The sequence below is a fragment of the Adiantum capillus-veneris genome, chromosome 15 (assembly GCF_014529385.1).
Source record: "Adiantum capillus-veneris isolate H3 chromosome 15, ASM1452938v2, whole genome shotgun sequence".
NCBI lineage: Eukaryota > Viridiplantae > Streptophyta > Polypodiopsida > Polypodiales > Pteridaceae > Adiantum > Adiantum capillus-veneris.
This window is the reverse complement of record NC_140945.1, coordinates 28,452,635-28,477,776: the sequence shown is the minus strand read 5'-3', so window position 1 is coordinate 28,477,776 and position 25,142 is coordinate 28,452,635. Positions and strand designations below refer to the sequence as shown.

The 25,142-nt window shown below is 45.5% G+C and overlaps 1 protein-coding gene across 1 annotated transcript in view; it reads left to right on the top strand.

The window, feature by feature from the left end:
• Positions 1-1,864: 1,864 nt before the first annotated feature.
• The window catches only part of LOC147440437 (Cation efflux family protein), a 39,784-nt gene continuing 16,506 nt past the window's right edge, over positions 1,865-25,142 (top strand). The window contains exon 1 of the mRNA XM_086530174.1: positions 1,865-2,668. Within this exon, the coding sequence (XP_086386300.1) occupies positions 2,200-2,668 (469 nt within the window). The 5' untranslated portion in view covers positions 1,865-2,199. The remainder of the gene's footprint in view (positions 2,669-25,142) is intronic.

The following is a 25,142-nucleotide window of genomic DNA, read 5'->3' as shown; positions in this document are numbered from 1 at the left end:
GGAGTAAGAAGACTCTCTCTCTCTCTCTCCTTCTCAAGCTTTAATGGAAAGCTTATCACCTACTCCAAGCTTGTGAGAAGGGAAGCCTACACCAACAATTCTTGGCTTTGTGATGCAAATCCAACCAAGAGCCAAGCTTCAATGCATGCTCATCTCCTCTACCATGCTAATTACTTAGCTAAGCTATGCTAATATGAGTGATTATGTGAGGAGATGTACATCTTTCTCGTAAGACTAATCCTTCTTCCTCTCAATCTACTCTCATACCCCGCTAGCTCTCACCATCTTCGAAGGTGTGTGAGGTCTTGGGTGAGACCTTGAGTGAATTGATATTGTGTTTTATAAGTGTTTTGCTTAGTGCTTGAAGTTTCCATCTTCATTGCACTAGCTAGTATTGAAGGAACACAAAGAATTGTATTGTAATATGTCTCTCTTGATGGAAGAAACCATAATACAAAGCCTTTTGGAGGGGGGACAGGCTCCATGTAAATCCGATCCTCAACTGTTGTCAATAGCTTAATTTCTCTCTCTTTTGAAGTATTGTTCATGCTATCTAACTAGGTGTTATACTTTTTGTTGCTCTCTCCAACCAAGCACTCTTGTTATTCTCATTAGGAATCTATTCTAATGAAATGCTCACTATGTTCATGCTATTTTCCGCTACACACAAGTTACTAGGCCATTAAATGTTACACACACTCACACAATGGCAGCAACGGCTCTAACTTGGGCTTGCCTCGGCCTGTAGCAACTCGTGTGTTTGCCCCGGCCTATAGCAACTCGTACATGCACTCCATGCATTGGCTCCACACACACACACACACACACACACACACACACACACACACACACACACACACACACACACACACACACACACACACACGTCTTCAATAGCAGCCATGGTGCACGTGCACGCGGCCACACACACGCATAACTACAACTGACTTGCTGGTGCCAAGCGAAGAGAGAGAGAGAGAGAGAGAGAGAGAGAGAGAGAGAGAGAGAGAGAGAGAGATGGCCTCTGATAGCAGCGCCTCTTATTACCTGCTAATTTGTAGATGCATTCAAAGATAAGAGCTCCCACAATACCTGCAGTACATACAGAAAACAAATGAGCGCACAATGCTAAGGCAACACCATGCAAATTTCAAACGTGACAACGCTTACCTCGCTGGCTCGCTCTGTGTGCGGGGAATGTAGGGTTGTGGGAGTTGCTCTCTCTCTCTCTATCGGCTAATTTGTTTCGCTCTCAGAATATGAATACGAGCCCTATTTGCAGCGCTGCAATGTATACCGATGGCTTGAGTTGGCAGAATCGCAGTTGAGAGTATAAATGAGTGGGACCCCATTTGCAAAGAAGGCGGGTTGAGTTTGAACGTGCGGGGCCCCATCTGCAAAGAAGGAGACAACTGCATTTGTTTCACTTTGGAGTTTAGCCTTCAGCTTGCATTTTGAGACGCGTGAAAAGAGGATTTGTTTTGCCGTTATAGAGTAGTATATATATATATATATATATATATATATATATATATATATATATATATATATATATATATATATATATATATCTACTAACATAATATGGCGGAAAGGGGAGCCCTTTGCACGTGTCACAATCTGCGACTTGAAGGCTAAAGTCCAAAACAAAAACAAGCCCCTTTGCACGCGATAAAGAGGGAGAGAGGGAGAGGCCGCCGAAGACGGCCGGCTGTACTAGTAGAGTAGTATAGATAGGCTCTTACCCCCTATGCCTCTCCAATTCGCCAAGTGGCTGAGCCCAAAGTTCAAACTTGGGGTAGCCAGGCAAAAGTCCACCTTCTGCACCCCAAAAAAAATAAATATCTACTTTGAGCACTGAAGTAACAAGGAGGTGAGAATCCGTGAGATCATACTCAATCCTTGTCTCTCACCAAATTTTCGCTGTGTGCGCCAGCTTTGGAGCGCCGAATCCTTTGATGATGCTCAGGAAGCTGAGAAGAGGTTGTGCTAAGTAGGGCTTTGCGTTACACGGCTCCTTTGTTGGAGCTCATGCAACCACACGCAGTATGATAGGATGGTCCGCAAGCAGCAAGAAAAGCGCAGAAGCATCTTTCTCTCCCCTCTCTCTCACCCAGTTCGGCAAAGTGGCAGCTCAGAGACGCGGGATTGTTTCCTTAACGCTAGTACAAGGTCTCCTGCACTGGGTTCTCACCTCTGATGCGGATCGGGAGCATGTTCAGACGAGCGAGCTTGAAGGAATTTTGTATAGGAATTGACCTCTTGCAAATTCCATTGGAGCCTTTAGTTTCTTCCCGTGCGTTCCTGCAAAATGGGTCTATCTTACCTACTCGTGCGTTTTCTGGAAGCACGCAACATAAAGAGCGAAAAACATTGCCTTCGAATTCGGAAAATACAGCACCTTTTCCCATTTTTCTGATGAATAAGATGATCGAGCCTTATACAAGAGTCTGGAGTAACAGATACACACGTGGCCAATTGGTTGCTAACAAATGTGACTGCTGTTCGAGACATGAAGTACTGAATGGTGAGTGGACAAGCAAAGCCCAATGTGTTGACAAGCTGAATCAGCGGTATTCATTGCAGAACAGTGGAAGCAGCAAAGTATCCAGAAACTGGATCACAAATGCTGTCCCAAGGACTGCAACAAATTTTCCTCATATTAGATGTAAGGAGCACTTCAGATTAGGTTACACTGCAGAAGATGGTTTTTAACTTTTGTCTTGAATCACCAGTTATTTTTCATGTCCCAGCTATTGGAGTTTTTGTATGGTTAAGGTAAAGAAAGCTTATATCATTCCTTGTTAAGATTCTGCTCACTGCTTATAATTTAAGGCTAACTTGTATATATCATTCCTTGTTTGAGGGACAAGGTGCACATATGGCAAGTCGGCCTTCTTTAGGCAGCATCTCATGACTGAGTTATTAAATTAGGGACTTTGGAAGAGAATCTCGTTGATGTTCATGGGTTGTCTTGTGTGGATCGTATTGTCATTGTGTTGCAAGCATTGTTCATTTGCGAACAAGGGATCAGGATTACTTGTTGATTTGGTCTAGTGCCACGTCATCACTTTGTGACAATAGGCCTTACATAGCTCTTTTGAGGAATCTGGAAGAGTTATTGCATAAACGTCAAGTTCAACCGTAGTCTTTGCTTTTTTGGTGGGAGGTTACTCAGTTGGCGGTTGACCTGCTGCTCTATCGGGACAAGTGTTGAAAGTATGCCCAGTCTGGAAGCATCCATAGCATTTGCCCCCTCGTTGAAGATTTTCCCTTTGCTTTGGAGTGAGTCGAGGTCGTTGTTATGCTGGACTGTGTTGATCTCTAGAGGTAGATTGGTTTTGTAGGCTTTGCTCCCTAGGATGTTCTTTGGTCTTTTCAGGCTCGAAAACTAGGTTACCTTTCAGCACCTTGTAATTAACTGATGCATGGTCCATAAGTTCTTGCATAGTTGAAATGTGTTTTGAAATGCAATACTCCTGAAGTGGTGAAGTAACCCAATTGTGGATCTCTTACACTGATCCTCCAGAGTCAAATTTTTAAAGGATGAAACTGGTAGGTACGCATCCCAAAGTCTTTGATTATAGTCCTCCAAAGTGTCGTTGGAAATTATCTTTAAATTTTCCCAATTTGCAACGAGTTGTACTTCGATGAGGGATGTGCGGTAACTACGAGCAAATATGTTCTTAAAAGCTTGCCATGTCCTTAGAGCATGAGGTTTGGTAGATAATGAACTCCACCATTGCATAGCATTGTCATTAGAAGTATCGCTTCTTGAGAATTTTGGATCTTCTGTGTGTAATGACTGAGGGAATAGAAGTTATTAAACTGTTGTAGAAACTGGAAATCTTTCTTTCTATTTTTAACTCCAGAGAAGGTAAAGAACTTGACTATGGAGCCACCCTCCTTAGAAGCCTTTGGTTGAGGAGGAGGAGGAACCGCTGGCGGTGGGTAATATGTATATTAGCCATAATTATTCCAACTCTGAAGACTAAAACATTTGCGGTGGTAGTGGAGGTGGTAGCAATGTAAGGAGAGGTCATGCAACCATCTGTTGAGAAACACCACCAGTTGCCTTGTCTGTTGTGGCACTGGTGGCGCTTGCAAAAACTCCATAAGCCTTGTGTTCTGCACCAGTCAAGAAAACAAATTCACAGCGGCAACCATCTTCAAGTTGCTGAGTCATAAAGCCACGTAGTGGTGGAGCATTCATATCAACAAGAGGTACAGACAGAGGTGGCCATGAACTCTCGCCAACCTCAAACACTATAGGAATTGCCTACCTGTCTTGTGAAGAGGAACCCTCTTCCATGATGCCTTTCCCTTTGTCGGCCATAGTGTAATCCCTTGTTCCTATACTCTGTGTCTTCGCCGCAAACCAACCGAGGCTCACATCTTCAAGAAAAAGTGATTCTTTCCCGGCAACGGGACGTAGGTTTTCACCTGAAACTTTTCTTTAGACTTTAGGACAGAGAGAAACTTTGCAAATAAAAACGTGTAACGGGAATTGATGCTTCAAACACACACGGCTTGGAAGATAGAGCGCTACCAAGCAGATGCCGTCACCTGTTGGCCCCACAGACTAGTGCCCCTTTCGCTATTTCTTTGTTGTATTCAAAGAGGGAATAAAACCTATGATTTCCTACAAGCTGCCCCGCATAATCCGGGCTGAAAATGACTTGTTATGGCCCGATTTCGGCAACATAACGCTACTAGGACGCTTCACAGATAGTATCCCACGCAAAAAGTGGCTTTCTCGACGCACATAGACACTTTGCAAAACCTGGCGAGAATCTGCAGCACGCTGAATTCTCCGTTTTCTGCCCTGAAAATGCGCCAAATCACTCGCACAGCGGTCCCCTCGCGTTCCTGGACCTCCTGGGGATATTAGGGATTGTTTAGGGCCGAAACTGTAAACCTGCAAAAATACACAGCAGGATTTCCCTGTTTTGAACTCCGTTTCGCAAGCCGGTCGCATCCGTAGCAAGTCCTCAAGCTCCCGCACTTGTAGGGCTACTTGCCCTTTGAATCGGACAAGATTTCTCTCCGAATTCTCCTGTACCTGCGGGGGATTAGCAACTAGCTAGTCCAGTACCTGTGCACGAGGCTTTTGCAAGTCCTCAAGCTCCCGCACTTGTAGGGCTACTTGCTCTTTGAATCGGACAAGATTTCTCTCCGAATTCTCCTGTACCTGCGGGGGATTAGCAACTAGCTAGTCCAGTACCTGTGCAAGAGGCTTTTGCCTCGGCAATCGTGCATGAACCCACACAACTATACATAGGGAAGAGCCCTCTTGTAGGGCATCACATAACTGAACGGAGGGACAGAGAGAGCCAGTGAATGCTGTGCAAGGCTTCAGTTCTTGCACTTCACTCTACATAGTGGGTAGGCAAGCACACAGTAGCGTTGGTACCACCATACGGCTGAAAATGCAGCCCCACGTTTAGTTTCAACGCCTCTCTCTCTCAAGCTGGAAAGTGCCCAAAAATGTGCCAAATGGCACTCATGCATGGTTTTCCCGTTTTGCACCTTCTGGTCTAAAAATATCTCAACCGGTTGCTCAATTGACTTAGCGGCAGAGTAATAAAATGTTCCTCTTGTCATTCCGGAGCTAATGACGCAAACAGATTTCATGGCCCAAAATAGCAATTTTAGGAGATGCTTCCATGGCACTTCCAGTGGTCATCTGACCATCTATCACCACTGAGACCACATCCAAAAATGCAATGTAGCCTAGTTATTTGGTGATCTTCTCTTCGAACTTTGAATAGAGCCTAGATATACTTTTACTGCTCCGATTCCAATGCCGGTCGGCCTGACCAACTCGTGACGACAAGGCCTTCCCGTTTGCGGGTGAAACTCTCGATCGTTGGCCGTTTCACACTGGCCATACAATGTCCGGCCATTTGTAGCTTCAAAAAGAGGGTCCCAAAAATTAAACAAAAATCAAGGGAAAGAAACCAATAACTAAGGCTAGCAGTTGCCACATCCTCGTGACATACCCCCTTCTTGCAATCGCAAACGTCCTCGATTGCATGCCATATATACATGCCATTGATGATCTTGTGTTGTTAGCACGCTTTTATCATCGCATGTACCCGCAAGAAAGGTCATAACACATAGATACAAATGACTTATTGAGACCATACTTTTGTGATTTCCAATGGCACACCGTAACCCATGAGATAGATGTGTATCCATATAGCTGGGACGAATCACTAACCCATCCCCTGTGAGTTGAAGAAGATGCTTTCTATAGAAAGTGTCACAAATTGTTGATGAGTCAAGTATTAAAGAACGGAGCCGACCTCAAATCACGGCCGAGGGGCCTAAACCCTAAGAAGCAGAAGCAGTAGAAGAAGAAGAAGCGAAAGAAGTTCCCACCAACTTATGGGACCCCTTCCCAAGTGACATAAAGGCATCAAAATAAAGCTGGACCCTCACACACACCAAAGTCAGTGTAACCAATTGATGACGTGGTAGAGAAGTACGGATTTCCCGATTTTGCGTTGGCCTATTGACGTGGCAGGTTGTACGCATTTTCGTGTTTTACGCTGACTGCTGACGTGGCAGAGCTGTCAGGCGTTGGCAGCTTTTGGGCATCTGCTTTTGGGCCAGTTGCTTTTGAGTTTGAAGGCTTTTTATGTAAACTGCTTTTCGTAGGCCAAGGGCCTTTGAATATGTGCATAGGGCTCGTTCTCTGGCACGCTTCGGTGAGAAGGTGCAGAGCGCAAGTAGCGGCATTGTACCGAGTTCAAGTAATATAAAGAAATACCAAAAGGGGCGCCAAGGTTTTGGGCCAATACTCTTTGGGGTGGAATTCGGCCACTCCGTGTCGCGTGTTCTCTCTCTTTCAGTTTGAGCTGTCATTGAAGTGCTTAAGTTTGTTCAGTCTGTTCTTTTCTGTTGGCACGTGGTGCTGTCTTGTGACAGTGGTATCAAAGCATTAGGCGCGTGCTTTTCTAAAAGCATACCGGTCCTACAAAAGAGCAGATAGAGCAAACCGGTCCTTCCAAAAGGCTACTGGAATTTTATGAAAGAATCTGCGTGTCCCGACCCCAGACTTATTAGCGACTCCCACCCTTACTTTATCGCGCATCGAGCGCGCGTCCCTCTTCATCGCTCATGTCTTACAGGGCATAAGCCATAATGATTATTCTTGGATCAAGGATTTTTTTTCAAGCCGCTGTTTTTCTTAGAGGCAGTGCCATGCAGTGGTGGATGTCTATAGCTACCAAGCCGCATGCTCCAAGGACTTGGCAAGCTTTCAAGAATTTTTTTGCCCGTAGTTATATGGTTTCTGGCAGCTTCTTGCAGAGTGGGGTATCTCGAAATGCTTGCCATGGAAACCCTAAACAGATTATAACTTGAAATTTCTCGACATCTCACAGTGGTGTCTCTTTTAAGTATTCGAGCTGATAACCTTGGAGGTCCGGTATGATTGCTATGACTTGGGACGACCATCGCCGCCAGAGGAACACTGTGTTGGGATCAACCCAACTTGGGTGAACAGGTGTGAACCACCTCTTTATTTGAAGCCTATAAAGGCTAAAAGAACTCTAAGTGATATCTCTCTTTTTCGTGTGCTTCAGGTTAACGGGTAAACCTAAACCCGAGATTAGCTAGAGTATACCAAAAACTCTAGGGTCTCGGCGTAAACCATAAACGCGCATGATGGTAGCGCAAAAGTAGCACCAGGTTGTGAGAAAACCTAAATCTCACGGTTTGCGAGTATACCAAAAACTCGTTGTCTCATGAGAGTGAAGAATTAAGTTCAAGGGGGCGTATGATGGCAATTATGCAAAGTTTGGCTGAAGGGGATGATTGTTGGGATTAGCCCAAATTGGGCGACCAGGTGTGAACCACCTCTTTGTATTTGAAGCCTATAAAGGCTAAAAGAACTCTAAGTGATATCTCTCGTGTGCTTCATGTGCATCCTTATCTTCTCTCTCTGTCTCTCTCTCTCTCTCTCTCTCTCTCTCTCTCTCTCTCGTCTATGGTGCCTGACAGGCTGCACCCACCATAGCATCTTACCCATCACACTGTCTGTCTAAGAGCTGATGGTCGATGCTGTGGTCGGCTACGACCTTATGGTAGGAAGTTAACCCTAATTTTTGGTGCAGATTTCAGGATGGAAAGTCAATTGTTTTTTCGAGCTCGGTTGATGTCGAGATTTTTTTTATAAAAAGTTTGAATTTTGTCTGAGAATTTTTTTGAAACTTGTTTGGTGATCGTTTGAAATGGATGGTATCTGTTTTAAACTTGTCTTGGTGCCGATTTGAATTGTTTGACTCTGGTTTTAATACTGGTTTCAATGATCGGTAATTTCTACTCCCGGGTGGAGTAGTGAGAAATGATGTTTGAGAATGCTTGTTCATAATCATGGCCCAGACCCTTGTGGTTATTTGCGGGGGGGGGGGGGGGGGGGGGGGGGGGGTATTGAATGATTGAAAAGTGCTGTTTTTACTCATGGCCCGGACCTGGATGGTTATTTATGGGGGGAGTATTAAGAAGTATGAGTAGTGGTTACTCTCTTAACACCTCCAAACGATGCAGACTGCGGTCTTGGGGACGTTTGGTTGTAAAAGGCCTCTATATCTCATGGCCCAGACCTTTTTAGGTTATTTGCGGGAGGAGTGTGAGGGAGTCGTTGAACAACTCATGGCCCGAACCTAGATGGTTATTTACGGGGGGGGTGTTCATCGGCGACTTTATGTTTCTCTGTCTTGTAACATGCATATGTGAACATTTGTGTTGCATTGTGATGTGCCAACCACTGAATATTCCTTATTGGATGAGATACTTCTGGGAAGTCGACGACCCCAGGATATCAAGAGTTCCGATCTGGAATGAGACTCTTTCTTGGATGAGATTCTTCTGGGAAGCCAACGACCCAAGAAATCAAGATCTCCGATTTGGAATGAGAAAATTGATTGTCCCTCGGAATGACCCTTGGAAATTTTTGAGCTTACTTGAGTTGTTTTGCAGATATGCTATAATCGCGGTTGATTACTTTCTTTCAAGGAGGGGGGATATCACAAACTGTTGACTTGTCAAGTCTTTATAGAACGGAGCCAACCTTCAGATCACGGCTGAGGGGCCTAAACCCTAAGAATTAGAAGTAGTAGAAGAAGAAGAAGCGAAAGAAGTTCCCACCAACTTATGGGACCGCGTCCGATGGGGCCCAAGTGACATAAAGGCTCTAAAATAAAGCTGGACCTTCACACACAAAAGACAGCGTAACCAGCTGATGACGTGGCAGAGAAGTACGGATTTTCGGATTTTGCGTTGGCGTGCTGAGGTGGCAGATTGTACGGATTTTTGGATTTTGCGTTTACCTACTGACGTGGCAGAGCTGTATACATTTCCGCGTTTTACGTTGACTGCTGATGTGGCAGAGCTGTACTGATTTGAGCTTTTGCGCTGGTAGCTTTTGGGCCAGTTGCTTTTGAGTTTGAAGGCTTTTCATGTAAACTGCTTTTCATAGGCCAAGGGCCTTTAAATATGTGCAGAGGGCTCATTTTGTGGCACGCTTCGGTGAGAAGGTGCAGAGCGCGAGTACCGACACTGTACCGAGTTCAAGTAATATAAAGAAATACCGAAAGGGGCGCCAAGGTTTGGGGCCAATACTCTTTGGGGTGGAATTCGGCCACTCCGTGTTGCATGTTCTCTCTCTCTTTCAGTTTCAGTTGTTATTGAAGTGCTAAAAGTCTGTTTAGTCTGGTCTTTTCCGTTGGCACTTGGTCCCCATCTTGTGTGACAGAAAGCTTTCTTCGTGCCCAACTCCTGTGTCGCGCTATTCATGTCCTCTTGGTGTCAACTGGGTCAGGTCTTGGCGAATGAGTCTAGTAATCTCCACCCGTGTAAGAGACAACGAAGTGCATCAAGGGAGTACTAGAAGGGAGGCAAGCTGTCCATGCTGAAGCCATGTATTTGGAACCATGATGACATCTGTGCATACCAGCATGATGTGTCCCCTTGTAAAGCTAATGGTCTGGAGGACTCGAGGGCCAATCTGTCATACCTGTCTCTGGTAGTATCCCATAAGTTGTGCATAAAGGAGACTGATCCGGTAAGCGCCTCTTATCTCCATAGGGGGGACTGCTAACTTCGCTCTAATGATCTTGTGTGTCACGGAGGCCTTGGCTCTAATCAGCCAAGAGATCATAGATACCAAGGGCCTCTCCATACCTCTCCACCCATCCTGACCCACACAAGGTCCCCAAACCTGAACCCCGTAGAGCATAGCTGAAGCTACCAAGGTATCAAAGAGGCAAAGCTTTGTTCGGGGTTCCTGGAATTGAATCTGCGAACACATCCTTTCCAATCCTCCCAAGGCCGCATACGCTCTAGTGAGTCTAGTCTCTGCTGCTCTCTTCAAAGAAAACTTTGGCCTAGTGAAGACTACCCCAAGATAAGTGTATGCATCTGTGTACTCCACAATCTCCTAACCATAAGTGAATGTAGGTGCTATTCTCCTGATCCACTACGGTGTGGTGTTAAATACCATAACCTTGGTTTTACCAAGGTTTACACACAATCCACTATCCTCCGCAAGGTTATGTAATGCATCCAAGCGTCGCTGTATTCCCTTCGGTGAGTCAGAGATCAACACAATATCATTAGCATATTACAACAATGGAATCCATGTCCGTGCCAGCTGGTCACCTCTGTCACCCTCTTTGTCAATGTAATCAGAAACCTTATCCATATACATACCAAATATAGTAGGAGACAATGGACAACCTTGTTTCACACCAATAGTGGAGTGAACTAAATTAGATATCCCCTCTGGAGTGCGTACATGTCCCACCACTGATCTGTAGAGAGCCATGATCCCCTAAATCAACTCAATGGGCACTCCCATCTTCTATAGTTTGCGCATCAATTTGGCTTTGGGCACCATGTCAAATGCTTTGCGGAAATCCACAAAGCTACAATAAATCCGTCTCCCATGTGCCCTACCCTCCTCAATGATGGCTCTGAGTGTCAAAATATGGTCAAGAGTGGAGAAGCCTCTCCTAAAACCGGCCTGTCCCGCTGCTCGTATACCCCCACTCTCTGCCCATATGCTCAATTGCTGCTCAAGGATAGATGCATACAACTGTGCCAATGTGTGTCCAATCATAATAGTAGAGTAGTTTCTAGGCTCCGTAGGATCACCTGCCTTGAAGATAGGCACAATAGTAGATAGTCTCCAAGTCTCAGGTAGACCCTCACACATGACACGATTGAAGAGAACCGCAAGAACCTCTGCCAGCATATCACTAGCATGTATAAAGTGCTCTGCTACTAGACCATCATGATCATATGCCCTCCTGGTCCTCATCTTGTCAATGGTTGTCTTTACCATCTTAGTGGTAAAGAAGGTACTCGTAGATGGGCATGGTTCAAGAGGATCTGGAAGGGGTGTCTGTTCAAGGACCGTATATAAGGATGTTGCATGTTGACCCCACACATCAGGAGAAGTAATCACTGGGGGAGGGGAGTGTTGAAACCGGCTTGTACTTTCAAAAAGGGTGGTAGACTTTACTTTAAACCTTGATTTAGCTTTCACCCATTAAATTTGTCGCCCACTTTACCTGTACTTTCAAGACACAACAAAGGGGAAAGGGATACAGGCTGCTAGACTGCACCTGTATGAGTAGACCGACACCAAATTGGCCCCTAACATAGGCGCCCCTTTCGGTATTTCTTTATTGTTAAAAAGAGGGAATAAACGTTGTGGTTCCCTACAAGCTACCCCGCACAAGCTTGGCTGAATTTCAACTGTTCCGGCCCAATTTCTGTAGCATAACTGTACTAGGATCCTTCACAGTCAGTATTCCCACGCATTGAATAACTTTCCCGACGCATACGGGCACTTTGCAAAACCTGGCAAGAATCTGCAGCACGCTGAATTCTCTGTTTTCAGCCCCGAAAATGCGCCAGATCACTTGTTCAGCGGTCCCCTTGCGTCCCCGAACCTCTTGGGGGTATTAGGGACCGTTTTGGGCCAAAACCCTAAACCTGCAAAAATACACAGCAGGCTGTAATTTATTGTTTCGGGCTCCGTTTCGCATGCCGGTCGCATCCGTAGCAAGTCCTCGAGCTCCGGCACCTGTAGGGCTACTTGCCCTTTGAATCGGACGAGATTTCTGGCGTGAAACCTCTCCGAATTCACCTGTACCTGGCGGGGGATTAGCCGCTAGCTAATCCAGTACTTGTGCAAGAGGCTCTTGCCTCGGCAATCGCGCATGAACCCACACAACTGTACATTGGTCAAATGAAAAGCCCACTAGAGGGGCATAACATACTAAAATAGGGAGAGAGAGGGCAGTGCGTAGCGTGCAGGGCATCACTCCTGGCACTGCACTGTACATAGGAGGGAAAGCAAGCACTCCATAGCTCTTAACCTGTGACAAAATCTGAAAATGAGCCTCTCCCAGCTTAAAATTCAGCGCCACTTCTTGTTGCATGAGGAAAGTGCACCAGAAGGTGCCACTTGGCACATTTACAAGCATTTTTCCGTTTCGGGGTTGCCACCTAAAAATCTCCCAACCGGTTGCCCAGTTGACTTGTTGACTTCACGGCAGAGTAAGAAAATGTTCCCCTTGTCATTCCGGAGATAATGAAGCAAACACATTTTCAAGTCCCAAAATAGCAGTTCCCTAAATTTTAGGAGATGCTGCCATTGTATCTTTCTAGGTCATCCGACCCCCTTTGTACACTGCAGCCACACCCAGAACTGAAATGTAGCCTCTGTAGCAAAGGATTCCACTTTGGCTAGTCAATGACGCCACTTTGGCTAACCATAGTCTTTGTCCAACCTTAGTGCTCTCTTGCCCTCAGGCCTGGACTCCCTCTGGACAGTTCCACACTAGCTATGCAATGCAGGGAAGTTAGATTTCCCGAGGGGTGTTTCCAAAAAGTGAAAGTAAATAAATAATAAGAAAGAAATCAACAAAAAGGATAGATAGTAGTCACACGCTGGTGACATACCCCCCTCTTGAAATCTCAAACGTCCTCGTTTACATCTATGTCGTACATGCTTACAATCAACACTGATGTATTCAACACCTTGTCGACACATGTATTGCCTGCGTGTGAACCCTGTCCCAATGACATAGTGGTAGCTGCGCACTCTGCCATTGCTTTGAGTCACTAACTTTCCAATGACAAAATGGTAGCTACACATTTTGCCACTGTCTTATAGTACACGTTGGATCCAGTAACACTTTCGAGCATACCCAAACCGACAGTTTAAGAATGCAGTTACACATGTACCCTTTAATAGAAGCAATTACTGTATCCTTGACAAACTGACAAGAAGAACTCACTTCTATAGCACTAACCAAGCTTTTGGACATTCCATAAGAGCAATTGCCAAACTGACAATCTTTACAACTCTAACATTGATGTAACATGTACTTGATTTGAGCTCACTTTAGATACCATGTACATCATTTGTTTCAGAAGCCATTGTCACACTGACAATCCATGTAGATTTAAAACTCAAGGGGTCAAGGTAGGTTGCAAATCGAAGGCTTCCAGGTAAAGTTATAACACAGTTGGTGACTCTGCAAGTTCACCTTCTTCCATCCACTTAGCATCCATTGGTGGATAGTTTCTAAACTTTACCAAGTAACGCGTAGCAACCTTGCCTTTCACTTTCCTTTCTTTGTGTGCCAAAATCTGTTCGGGGACCAAGATCTTGTCAAGTTCCTCGACTTCCGGCTGATCTTCAGCTGGTATATCCTCTGGCACATCACCCACATAGGGTCTGAGAAGACTCACATGAAACGCATTGTGAATCTTCCAACTATCAGGCAATTTCAGCCTATATGCAACATCACTGATTATCTCGCACACTTGAAAAGGCCCATAGTAACGCATGCTGAGCTTTGGACACAGTCTTTCCTTGCCCTTCATCTTCTTTAACCTTGCCTTTTCAAAGCGTAAAAGCACCCAATCACCAAGTGAATATACTACTTCACGACGGTGACGATCAGCTGCTTTCTTTTGCTTTGCCTGAGTCTTTTCTAAGGCCACTTTGACCTTCTTGTACATTTCATCCATGTCCTGAACATACTTATCTGCTTCAAATATCTTGTCCTTTGTATGTAGTATGGGAGGAACTTTCTTGCCACCTTCAATTATCTCAAAAGGTGCCTTGCTAGTTGATGAATGCACTGTATTATTGTATGCATACTCCACCAATGGCAAATACTGCTCCCACTTTCCTTTATGCTCTGACACATAACACTTCAGCAGATCTAGGACAGTAGAATTTTCCTCTTTTGACTGCCCATCTGTTTGAGGATGAAATGACGAAGAGAATTTGAGCGTTGTGCCCATATTCTCAAACAAGCCTCTCCAGAACAAATTTGTCATGCATGGATCACGGTCGCTAACAATCGACTGTGGCATGCCATGATACTTGAAAATATTGCTCATAAACAAGCGTGCCATCTGATCTGGCTTTATCTTCTTCCTGACAGGAATAAAATGAGCCTGCTTGTTGAATCTGCAAATAATGGTCCAAATACCATCGTTTCCTGTCTGCGGTCTCGGAAGATCAAAGATAAAATCCATAGCAATACTTTCCCATGGTTTATCTGGAATAGGTAGTGGTTGCAATAACCTTGGTGCCTTTTGCCTGTCAAACTTGACCTTCTGGCAAATTAGGCATTCTCGCACAAAGGCATCCACATCCCTTCTCAATGTAGGCCAATAGAAGAATGTCTCAACCGTTTTAACTGTAGCATCGATACCACGATGCCCTGCATACGGTGGGAGATGACTCTCTTCCATAACTTTGCGTCGCAATGGCTTTGTGACACACAATCTGCCATGCATCATCATGAACCCGTCTTTAAGAAGATAGTGTTCATGACGTTGTCTATCCATTAGCTGCTCGAAGACCCTTGCAAAATCTTCATCATTTGCATACTGCTCTCTCATATCATCAAGTTCATGATGATAAGGAATTGACACAGCTGAAATTTGTGGCTTCCTTGACAAAGCATCAGCCACAACGTTCTTCTTGCCTTCCACATGCACAATCTGAAAATGGAACATGGACAAGATATTTGCCCATCGCATATGCTTCTCAGATAACTTTGTCTATGTCAAGAAGTATCGCAAGGTCTGATGGTCCGTTTGGACAACGAAATCTGCACCTAGCAGGTAGTGTTTCCAACTTAAGAGCGCATGAATCACATCCAGTAACTCTTTCTCATAGACCTGCATGGTCATCTCTCGCCCTTGCAAAATTGTGCTCTCATAGGCTACTACCCTGCCATCTTGCATGAGCACTGCACCAATGCTACTACCACAGGCATCACACTGGACCACAAATGACTTCCTTAGATCTGGCAACACAATGACTGGATTTGAAGTCATCTTTTCCTTTAAGAGATTAAAAGCTGAAATCTCTTTCTGTGTCCATCTAAAGGTGACTGCCTTCTTTTGAAGAGCATGTAACGGTGAAGCAATCTCAGCGAAATTTCGGATAAATCTTCTGTAATAGGAGCATAGTCCCAAGAAACTTCGGACATCGTGCACCGTCTTCAAATTTGGCCATGACTTGATCGGTTCAACTTTTGCAGGATCCATTCTGACACCATCCTTTGAGACAATGTGTCCCAGAAAGTGGATCTCTTCCAGAAAAAAATCACTTTTCTTTGCATTTATGAGCAACCTTTGACTGCGTAGCTCTTTGAACACAATGGCCAAGTGATGCCTATGCTCCTCTTCATTCTTTGAGTAGACTATCATGTCATCAAAGAATGTACCAACAAACTGCTGGTGTGGACAGAAAATTCTGTCCATCATCCTATTGAACGTAGCAGGAGCATTCGTGAGACCAAAGGGCATCACTAAAAATTCGTAAAGGCCAAACGTTGTTCTAAAAGCAGTCTTGTGCACATCCTCTGATCAAATGCGGATCTGATGGTACCCACTCTTTAGATCTATCCTGCTAAACATAGCTGCTCCTTCTAGTTTGTCCATAATATCATCAATTCTAGGTATACGGAACCTATTCTTGATGGTATTCTTGTTCAGTGCACGGTAGTCGATGCACATACGCCATGAGCCATCCTTTTTCTGCACCAACAACACTAGAGAACAGAATGGGGATGAACTGGGCTGAATCAGCCCCTTTTCTAACAGCTCCTGTACTTGGCCCATTATCTCTTTCTGCTGAGCCGCACTAACCCTGTACGGAGGCTTATTTGGTGGGCAAGTGCCTGGCACCAAATCTATCGCATGGTCCTCGGGTCTCGCTGGTGGTAATTGAGACGGTAATGAATCGGAAAAACAGTCACTATACTGTTGTAAAAACATTGACCTTTCTTTATCTAGCACAGATAAATTTGATTCATCACAATCTGACACTTAACGTGCAAAAACCAAGTACGCAGAAAGATGCTTTTTCATTACAGAAGTAATAGCAGAAGCTGATACAGTGGGAATAGACTCCCCTTTAAGCTTTACATCCAGAATGTGAGTCTTTTCCCTGCTCTGTACAGTGATCTTTTTGTTGTAGGCATCCATGATTCCCTGTACACAAAATAACCAAGGAATACCTAGCAACACATCACATCCGTCCAGTGGCATGATGTAAAATTCTTCAGCATCTACATAGGACTGGATATGTAGGCGCAACTTTCCAATGATGGGTGTCACAGCCTCTGTATGGCTAGGACATGCCAAACCTGCCTGTGCTGTATACCCCATCTCTTCAGGTCTGATTCCCAACTTTGAAGCCAATTCTGGGGAAATGAAGTTGGCTTTGGCACCTGGATCAAAGAAGATAAGCACTGTTTGATCCTTGATCTTTTCCCATGCTCTGCAAATCTCACTTGCATCTGAATTTGGCTTATCGCCCACCATATCTGGCATTAGACCAGCCATGGGCTTCTTTCCTTTCTTGTCCTCCTTGTCTTCAGAATCAGCTGGCCTTTTCTTTGTAGGACAATTGTAAGCAATGTGGGCAGGCTGCTCACAGATGAAGCATTTGTTCTCTGACCTCAGGACCTTCTTTTGTTCTTCCGACTTGCGAGGAAAACGTCTTTTCCATTTTTTCGTTGGTCCCTTTTATGATTCAGCCGTAGCTTTGTCTTTCTTTGCGTTGGCCGGCTCCTGAGTCACTTTAGGAACCTCCTTGGGAACATACTTCTTCGCTGAATTTTTCTTGGCTGATCCTTCCTTGACGCCAGTATTGAATTCACAATCTTCTCCCTTGAGAAAACCATTGCCAGTGTTTGCTACCTCGATGAGCTACGTCAAGGTAGTGACTTTGGTCTTCGTGCAGTACTTTCTCAATTCTTTGGGTAGGCCACAACAGTATTTCTCAATCTATTCTGTCAATGGCACAAACCTACAGGAAGTTACTGGAAGTAGAGCTTTCCAAAACTTCCGATTGTAGTCATCCAGATTCTTGTAAGTGGCAGCATTAAGCTGGTGCCATTCTGTCATGACATCTGCTTCAAAGTCATCAGATAACCATGCTGTTGCAAAAATCTGCTTGAAGTAAATCCATGTGGACGGAGCTTGCCCTTGAAGCAATAAAGTTGTTCACAATTGTCCCGCATTCCCTGTCAAGAAAGTGGTTGCCTTGCGGACCTTTGAAGCCTCTATAAAGTTTCCCCATGCATAGGCCTTGTCAAACTGCTGGAGGAATGAGAGAGCCTTCTTCCTGTCATCAAACCCTGTAAAGGTCGTGAAAGTCACACCTTTGCCACCTTCTTTGTACGGAGTTGGCCTCTCCAGCAGCGTTAAGTTGTCATATGGAAGTGACTGAAACATGGGAACACTGTTAGGGTTCATTTGTGTTCCCTGACCGCAATTAAGTTGACCTGGAAATGCCATATTTGGCTGCTGATTTGTAATTCCAGCCATGCCAAAATTTGCCTGTGGCATCCCAATTTGACCCTGAGTGCTTTGAAACCCCGGTAGCATGCCCGTGACACCATACATGGGGTTGGGCATCATCGTTTGAGCACTCCCGAACACTGTTCCCGGCATGTAAAACTGATTTCCAGGTGCATGACCAACCATGCTCTGGAATACCGATCCACCTCCAAAATAGCCAGGGTGTACTGAAGGTGGTGGGAAGACTTGTTGCATAGCCTGTAGGTTGCTCCCCTGCCCATTAGAACTAGCTATAGGCTGTTGAAAAGTGGCTGGCTGAATTGGTACAGCTTGAAAGACTGGTATCTCAGCCACCTGTTCTTGCACCTTAGGCACAGGTTGTGGAGACTGCATGTTCTCCGTCAAGTGTATAGGTGTTTCCATTGACTCTGCAGTATGAATCACCTGTGCTCGAGCCTTAACAGGCTTTTGAATGTGATCCAGTGACCCAACTTGCTGAGATGGAACAGGAGGTTGCAGAAAGGCTAAAAACCTCGGGTTCTGCATTACTTGTGTGAACATAGCCACAGCAGTAGCCAACTGGGTCCTGAATATATCATCATCCGTCTGTGGTGGTCTTGAAGACTCACCCACTTCATGTGTCTGTTGACCCTGTGAAGAGGAAACCTCTTCAGTCAATCATCTGGTCTGTCAGCCATAATTGCAATTCCCTGTGTCTGGTCTATGATCCCCTGTGTCTTCAAGCCCAAACTGACCAAGGCTCACTTCTATGGGAAAAAGTGATTTAATCCCGTCGATGGAACCATGAAACCGGCCTGTACTTTCAAAAAGGACGGTAGACTTTACTTCAAACCTTGATTTAGCTTTCACCCATTAAATTTGTCGCCCACTTTACCTGTACTTTCAAGACACAACAAAGGGGAGAGGGATACAGGCTGCTAGACTGCACCTGTATGAGTAGACCGACACCAGATTGGCCCCTAACTTAGGCACCCCTTTCGATATTTCTTTATTGTTAAAAAGAGGGAATAAACGCTGTGGTTCCCTACAAGCTGCGCCGCACAAGCTCGGCTGAATTTCAACTGTTCCGGCCCAATTTCGGCAGCATAACTGTACTAGGATCCTTCACAGTCAGTATTCCCACGCATTGAATGACTTTCCCGACGCATACAGGCACTTTGCAAAACCTGGCGAGAATCTGCAGCACGCTGAATTCTCTGTTTTCAGCGCCGAAAATGCGCCAGATCACCTGTTCAGCGGTCCCCTCGCGTCCCCGAACGTCCTGGGGGTATTAGGGACCGTTTTGGGCCAAAACCCTAAACCTGCAAAAATACACAGCAGGCTGTAATTTACTGTTTCGGGCTCCGTTTCGCGTGTCGGTCGCATCCGTAGCAAGTCCTCGAGCTCCTGCACCTGTAGGGCTACTTGCCCTTTGAAACGGACGAGATTTCTGGCGTGAAACCTCTCCGAATTCACCTGTACCTGCAGGGGATTAGCCGCTAGCTAATCCAGTACCTGTGCAAGAGGCTCTTGCCTCGGCAATCGCGCATGAACCCACACAACTGTACATTGGTCAAATGAAAAGCCCACTAGAGGGGCATAACATACTGCCATAGGGGAGAGAGAGGGCAGTGCGTAGCGTGCAGGGCATCACTCCTGGCACTGCACTGTACATAGGAGGGAAAGTAAGCACTCCATAGCTCTTAACCTGTGACAAAATCTGAAAATGAGCCTCTCCCAGCTTAAAATTCAGCGCCACTTCTTGTTGCATGAGGAAAGTGCACCAGAAGGTGCCACTTGGCACATTTACAAGCATTTTTCCGTTTCGGGGTTGCCACCTAAAAATCTCCCAACCGGTTGCCCAGTTGACTTGTTGACTTCACAGCAGAGTAAGAAAATGTTCCCCTTGTCATTCCGGAGGTAATGAAGCAAACACATTTTCAAGTCCCAAAATAGCAGTTCCCTAAATTTTAGGAGATGCTGCCGTTGTATCTTTCTAGGTCATCCGACCCCCTTTGTACACTGCAGCCACACCCAGAACTGAAATGTAGCCTCTGTAGCAAAGGATTCCACTTTGGCTAGTCAATGACGCCACTTTGGCTAACCATAGTTTTTGTCCAACCTTAGTGCTCTCTTGCCCTCAGGCCTGGACTCCCTCTGGACAGTTCCACACTAGCTATGCAATGCAGGGCAGTTAGATTTCCCGAGGGGTGTTTCCAAAAAGTGAAAGTAAATAAATAATAAGAAAGAAATCAACAAAAAGGATAGATAGTAGTCACACGTTGGTGACAAGTGGTCATGAAAGAAACGCCATGCCTCTTCCGAGTCTCTGCTTAAGAAGAACTGGTATAAGTCTCGTTCCATTTGAGCTAGGAATGCTCGCTTCTTCCGTCGCACAAGACGCTTGAAGGCTATCGGAGACTGTTTGTGATTGATGACCCCTAGGATAAGATCTCTCTGAAGCTGTGCTCTCGTCTCTCTACACTCCTCGTCTTACGAAACTGTTCTGAGGCATGCTCCCAGAAGGGCGTCTCGGATTAGACTGAGTGTGTGGGTATGCCTCTGTTGCTGCATCATGCAATGTCTCAGTCAGTAAAGTGGTGATCTCCTCCACTGAGAGTCATGGCTTGGTTGCTGTACTTAGACGACTATAGATCTCCTCTGTATAAACTCAATCAATCTCTGGTGTAAATGGATAGCGGGTATGTGTCCTCCCTCTTGACACCTGGGCTGTATTGTACTGAAAGGAGACGGAAAGTGTCAAGAGAGCATGATCCACTGCTACACCCATTGGTCTTGGTCCTACAGTGAAATCTTGAATGCAGGGAACGAAGCTCGGATGTGCCATGACATAGTCCATTGTGTTGGCCCCATGCCTATGTGGAAAGCATGTGAAACCAGCCGCTCTAGGAAAATGTTGTAGGCCATTAAGTATCGCGAGACCATGTGTAGTCACCATCTCCGTGAGATGTCTCCCATAGTTTGTCTGCTCCCTACCTTGTGAATGTCTATCATGCCCCAAATCTCCTACATCTAGTTCTCTAAGCATCTCCTCTGAAGTGTCATAGAAGGCTGTCTGAGCATTGCCCGTCCGGGCATTGAAGTCCCCTAGGAGGATGATGTCACCATCCTTGGAAAACTCCCATATGTCATTGTCTAGGATTGAGAAAGGTGAATGACCTCTAGGCCCAGCATAGACTGATGTACTGGGGGGAAAGTAGCATATGGCAATGTATAAAAATTTGCCTGTGTCGTCCCTCCGTCCCTCAGCCTCACCCACATGTATCTAGCATGATCGTCTCTTCGTACAATGTGTAGAAGTAGATGTAGCTCCTCTCTGAATAATACTACTACTCCCCCCGATCCTTTGCTCCCATGCTCAGATTGTGTGTCAGTCCGGCAAGCTGTCTCCCATCTATATCGTGTCACATGTGGCATCATCTGTCGAGGGGCCTGACGTGTCTCTGAGAAGAATATAATGTCCCTGTCCCGAAAGGTATCCTCAAAGGCGCCCACATCCAACCTATAAGATTCATTACAATTCCAGGCTGCCATCTTCAGTATGGTCCCATAGGTCTCTACACCGTCATGTAGAGTGTCGCTCTACTCTCTATAGAAGGCAGTCTTTCCCTTCTCCGTGGCTGCTGTAATCTCTGGCATCACCTCTCTTATGTGAGCTAGTTGCGAGAGGGTGAGATCATCTGTTAGGTGCAGCGGAATGAATGTTGTATTTTCTCAAGATTAGTGATCCTTCCTGCTCAAGGTTCCTTTTAGTTCTTATGGAAAGAGAGAGCTTTCTGTCTTGTAGAGTGCTGTGGTCACGAACAAAGTGTGGATTGTGCGTGCAAGTGGATGAGACTGAGAGAAGGAGAGAGAAGAGATACGACACCCGAGAGGTTGTAAAACCCTCCTCCGAAGGCCCCACTCTCGTCGGCGAGAGTGGTCTAACTTGATTGCACAAATGCGTACAATGCAGATGCAATGGGACTATGTCGATGACGACGACGGCGACTTGGCTGAAATCTGGGATCTTCTAGGGCTGAATTCGGGGTTGTCTTCATGGCTGGAAATGACTGTTTTCTTGCTGTTTCATGGCTGATTTTGAAGGCTTTGTCGGGGATCTTGCTGAAGACACAAAACGCTGATGTTAGGCACCTTCAGGCTGCGTTTTATGGCTTTAAGCATCTGCTGAAAACACTGGACAGCAGGCCTATTGGACACTTAAAAACGTGGTATGGCAGCCCTCCTTAGCGTTGGTGATTCCTCATCAAGCTGGGATAACTTGGCTGCAGTTGCTGAAGGAAACGCTGCCTTGCTGATGAAGTCTGCTGCGTTTTTGAGGCTGAAAGGCTGAAGTAAAAACGCTGTGGCTGCTGGTGGTCCAATGCCAAAAACGCTGGCTTGTGGGGGCTGATCTGCAGGGGAATTACCGCCAGAAGGGGGGAAGCTTCAAGCGCTGGCTGATCTGGACAAAAACGCCAAGAGTGGGAGGTATGGCGATGGGGGGTCATGAGGGGGGGTACTGTTGAGAAGTTGCCTGTTGAGCGGGAAGCTCTTGTTGCCTCTTCTGTTGTGGAGTGCTAACTTGGGTTTGCTTATATATTAACTTACCCAATTTGCCCTACTGACTACCCAACAAAAGTCACTTAATAAATAAGTGAAAAATGTCAAAAATAGGGAAAATGGGATAAAGTCACTTGAAAAATCCCCTAACTGATGCTAATGGATTCTGATGGGAATTCTGATGGTCATGCTGTGTGCAACCGGAGGATATGCATCTATGCTAAGTGACTGGGCATGCACGGTCTACGAATAGACTCACAAAAGTGCCAGATCAGTGCTAATCTAGACTTGACTGAACTTGACTGAACCCTGCTGTGGTGTAGCTTGTCCACGGACACATAGGGTTGGGATGTGTCACGTGACATCATCACCGAGAAAAATACATGTCTTCTTGAGGGTTGGCCTCTTCTTCAAGAACTCCTCCTTCTCCTCCAAGGAGGGGAAAAGTAGTATGAGTGCTCTTTGCTTTGAGGACTCTCCTAGGCCTTCACTCCTCTTGCCCACCCTCCATGCCTTAGTGTGTTTAGGCTTCTCCATTCTCATGATGGACATGAGGCTTGTGACCTCTTTTTCAACAGTATTGACATCCTTGAGTGAAGAGACTCCTCTCCTTCCTCCACTCTTCCACTTCGTTTCTCCATTCTCTCATTTCCTTCTCTATTGTCGACATCCTCTTCCCTGTCCTCATGAAGGAGGCTTTGTGGGCGGGCGGCGAGGGATGTGTCTTCTTACACTTAGGGGAAGCCGTTGGCTTTTCTCCAATGCTTCCCATGAGAGAGAGAGAGAGAGAGAGAGAGAGAGAGAGAGAGAGAGAGAGAGAGAGAGAGAGAGACTCCATAACAACAAAAAAATACAAGAAACCCTAAGAAACAGCAACAACCGCTTGTGAAATCTTAAAAACAGCGGTAAAACCCTAAAAAACAGTAAAAACTAGTTTCAAAACCCTATAAAACAGCAAGAATCCGTGATGAAACCCTATAAAACAGCAAAAAACAGAGACGAAACCTTGAAAAACAGCAAACAAACAGTTTCGAAACCCTAAAAAAAGCAAAAAAACAGTGGCAAAACCCTAAAAACAGTGAGAGACCTAAGAGAGAGAGAGAGAGAGAGAGAGAGAGAATCCACACGGTAGACATGGAGTGTTCCACTTCAAGATGCATTGGCTCCAAAACCTTGGCGCCACTTTTAGTATTTCTTTTATATTGATCTTCATAGAGTATAACTTTTGGGAGGAGCACAACGCATTCTCTATAATCTAACCGAAATGCATCTGAAACAAAAAGCTGGCAGTGTTGTTGAAGCAACTGCTAAAATTAGGTGCCCAAAAGCACCTTCCAGTCTTGCAGCCAAACTACCACGTCAGCACCTATAAATCATGGCGCGTTCTGCGGGTCCATACAGCTTGCCATGTCATCATCTTTTATCCGTACAGGGTTGCTACGTCATCACAGATGATTCTATCACCCCTCCTTGAGTTAGGGTTGCCATGTCATCACCGTTGTGACACCTCGTCGAAGTGTGAATAGTGTTGTTGTAAGTAAACTCCACCAATGGCAAATACTTCTCCCACTTTTAGAGATGTAGCACTCTAACAAGTCTAGTACTATGGAGTTGGTAATCTTTGTTTGCCCATCGGTCTATGGATGAAAGGACTAATAGAATTTAAGTGAAGTACCCACATTCTCCTATATTGCTCTCCTGCTCTTCAGAACAAGCTCATAATTTTGGGATCTCTGTTTGAAATAATAAATGTAGACATCCCATGCAACTGAAATATGTGCGAGAAAAACAATTATGCTAATTGATCAGCCTTCATTGTGGAATCAGCCCCAAGAAGATTTTTTTGTCGCAAAACATCAGCACCATATACTTGCATAGATCACCAATCCGACCCGAGAGCACGCCTAGGTTTTGATACCATGTGAAAGATGCAGCAGAAAAGGTGAATTAGATGATGATCAAGTCTGATATTGTGAGCAAACCTCTCAAAACCGGGCAACGGCAAGATCTTGAATCTACCATGATAGATCCCCTTCGTAGCGTACTCCGTGTGTCGACCACCCACCTTGCGGGCCTCGGGTGCAACACTTGCAACCACACAGTGCGGAAGGGGGAGGGGAGACCAAGAAGTGGATAGATAGATAGATAGATAGATACGTCTTCGAAAGGCCAAAATGACCTATGAGACCAAAAAGTTACAATTGGTGAATCTGATATCATGTCTGAGTAGGGAAATTACAAAGTACAAAGTTACAAAGAACTAACACCAAGGAGAAAGGAAATAAATCTGAAGTTGATTGGAGATTGAGACGAGATACAAGGGGGGAGAGGGGGGGGGGGGTGTTTGGTGGGTTCAGACCGTATCCCATGAGACAAGTTGGTGTCCATGTATCTGGGCCTCGTCACAAAACCGTCCGCCGTAAGCTGGAGAAGATGCTCTTTGTAGAAAGCCATCTTCGTGCCCAGCTCTTGTGATGGCTGTCTCCATGTCCTCCTGGTGTCTAGCTGAGTCAGGTCTTGGCGGATGAGCTTGGTGATCTCGAACTGTGCAAGAGTCAGGGAGGGTGCATCCAGTGAGTATTGGAAGGGGGGCAATCTGTCTATACTGAACCCATGCGCGTAGAACCATGATGTTATCTCCCCATACCAACATGCTGTATCTCCCTGCATGGCTAATTGTTGAGAGGATCAAGTGCAAGGCGGGCGTATCCGTCTCTGGG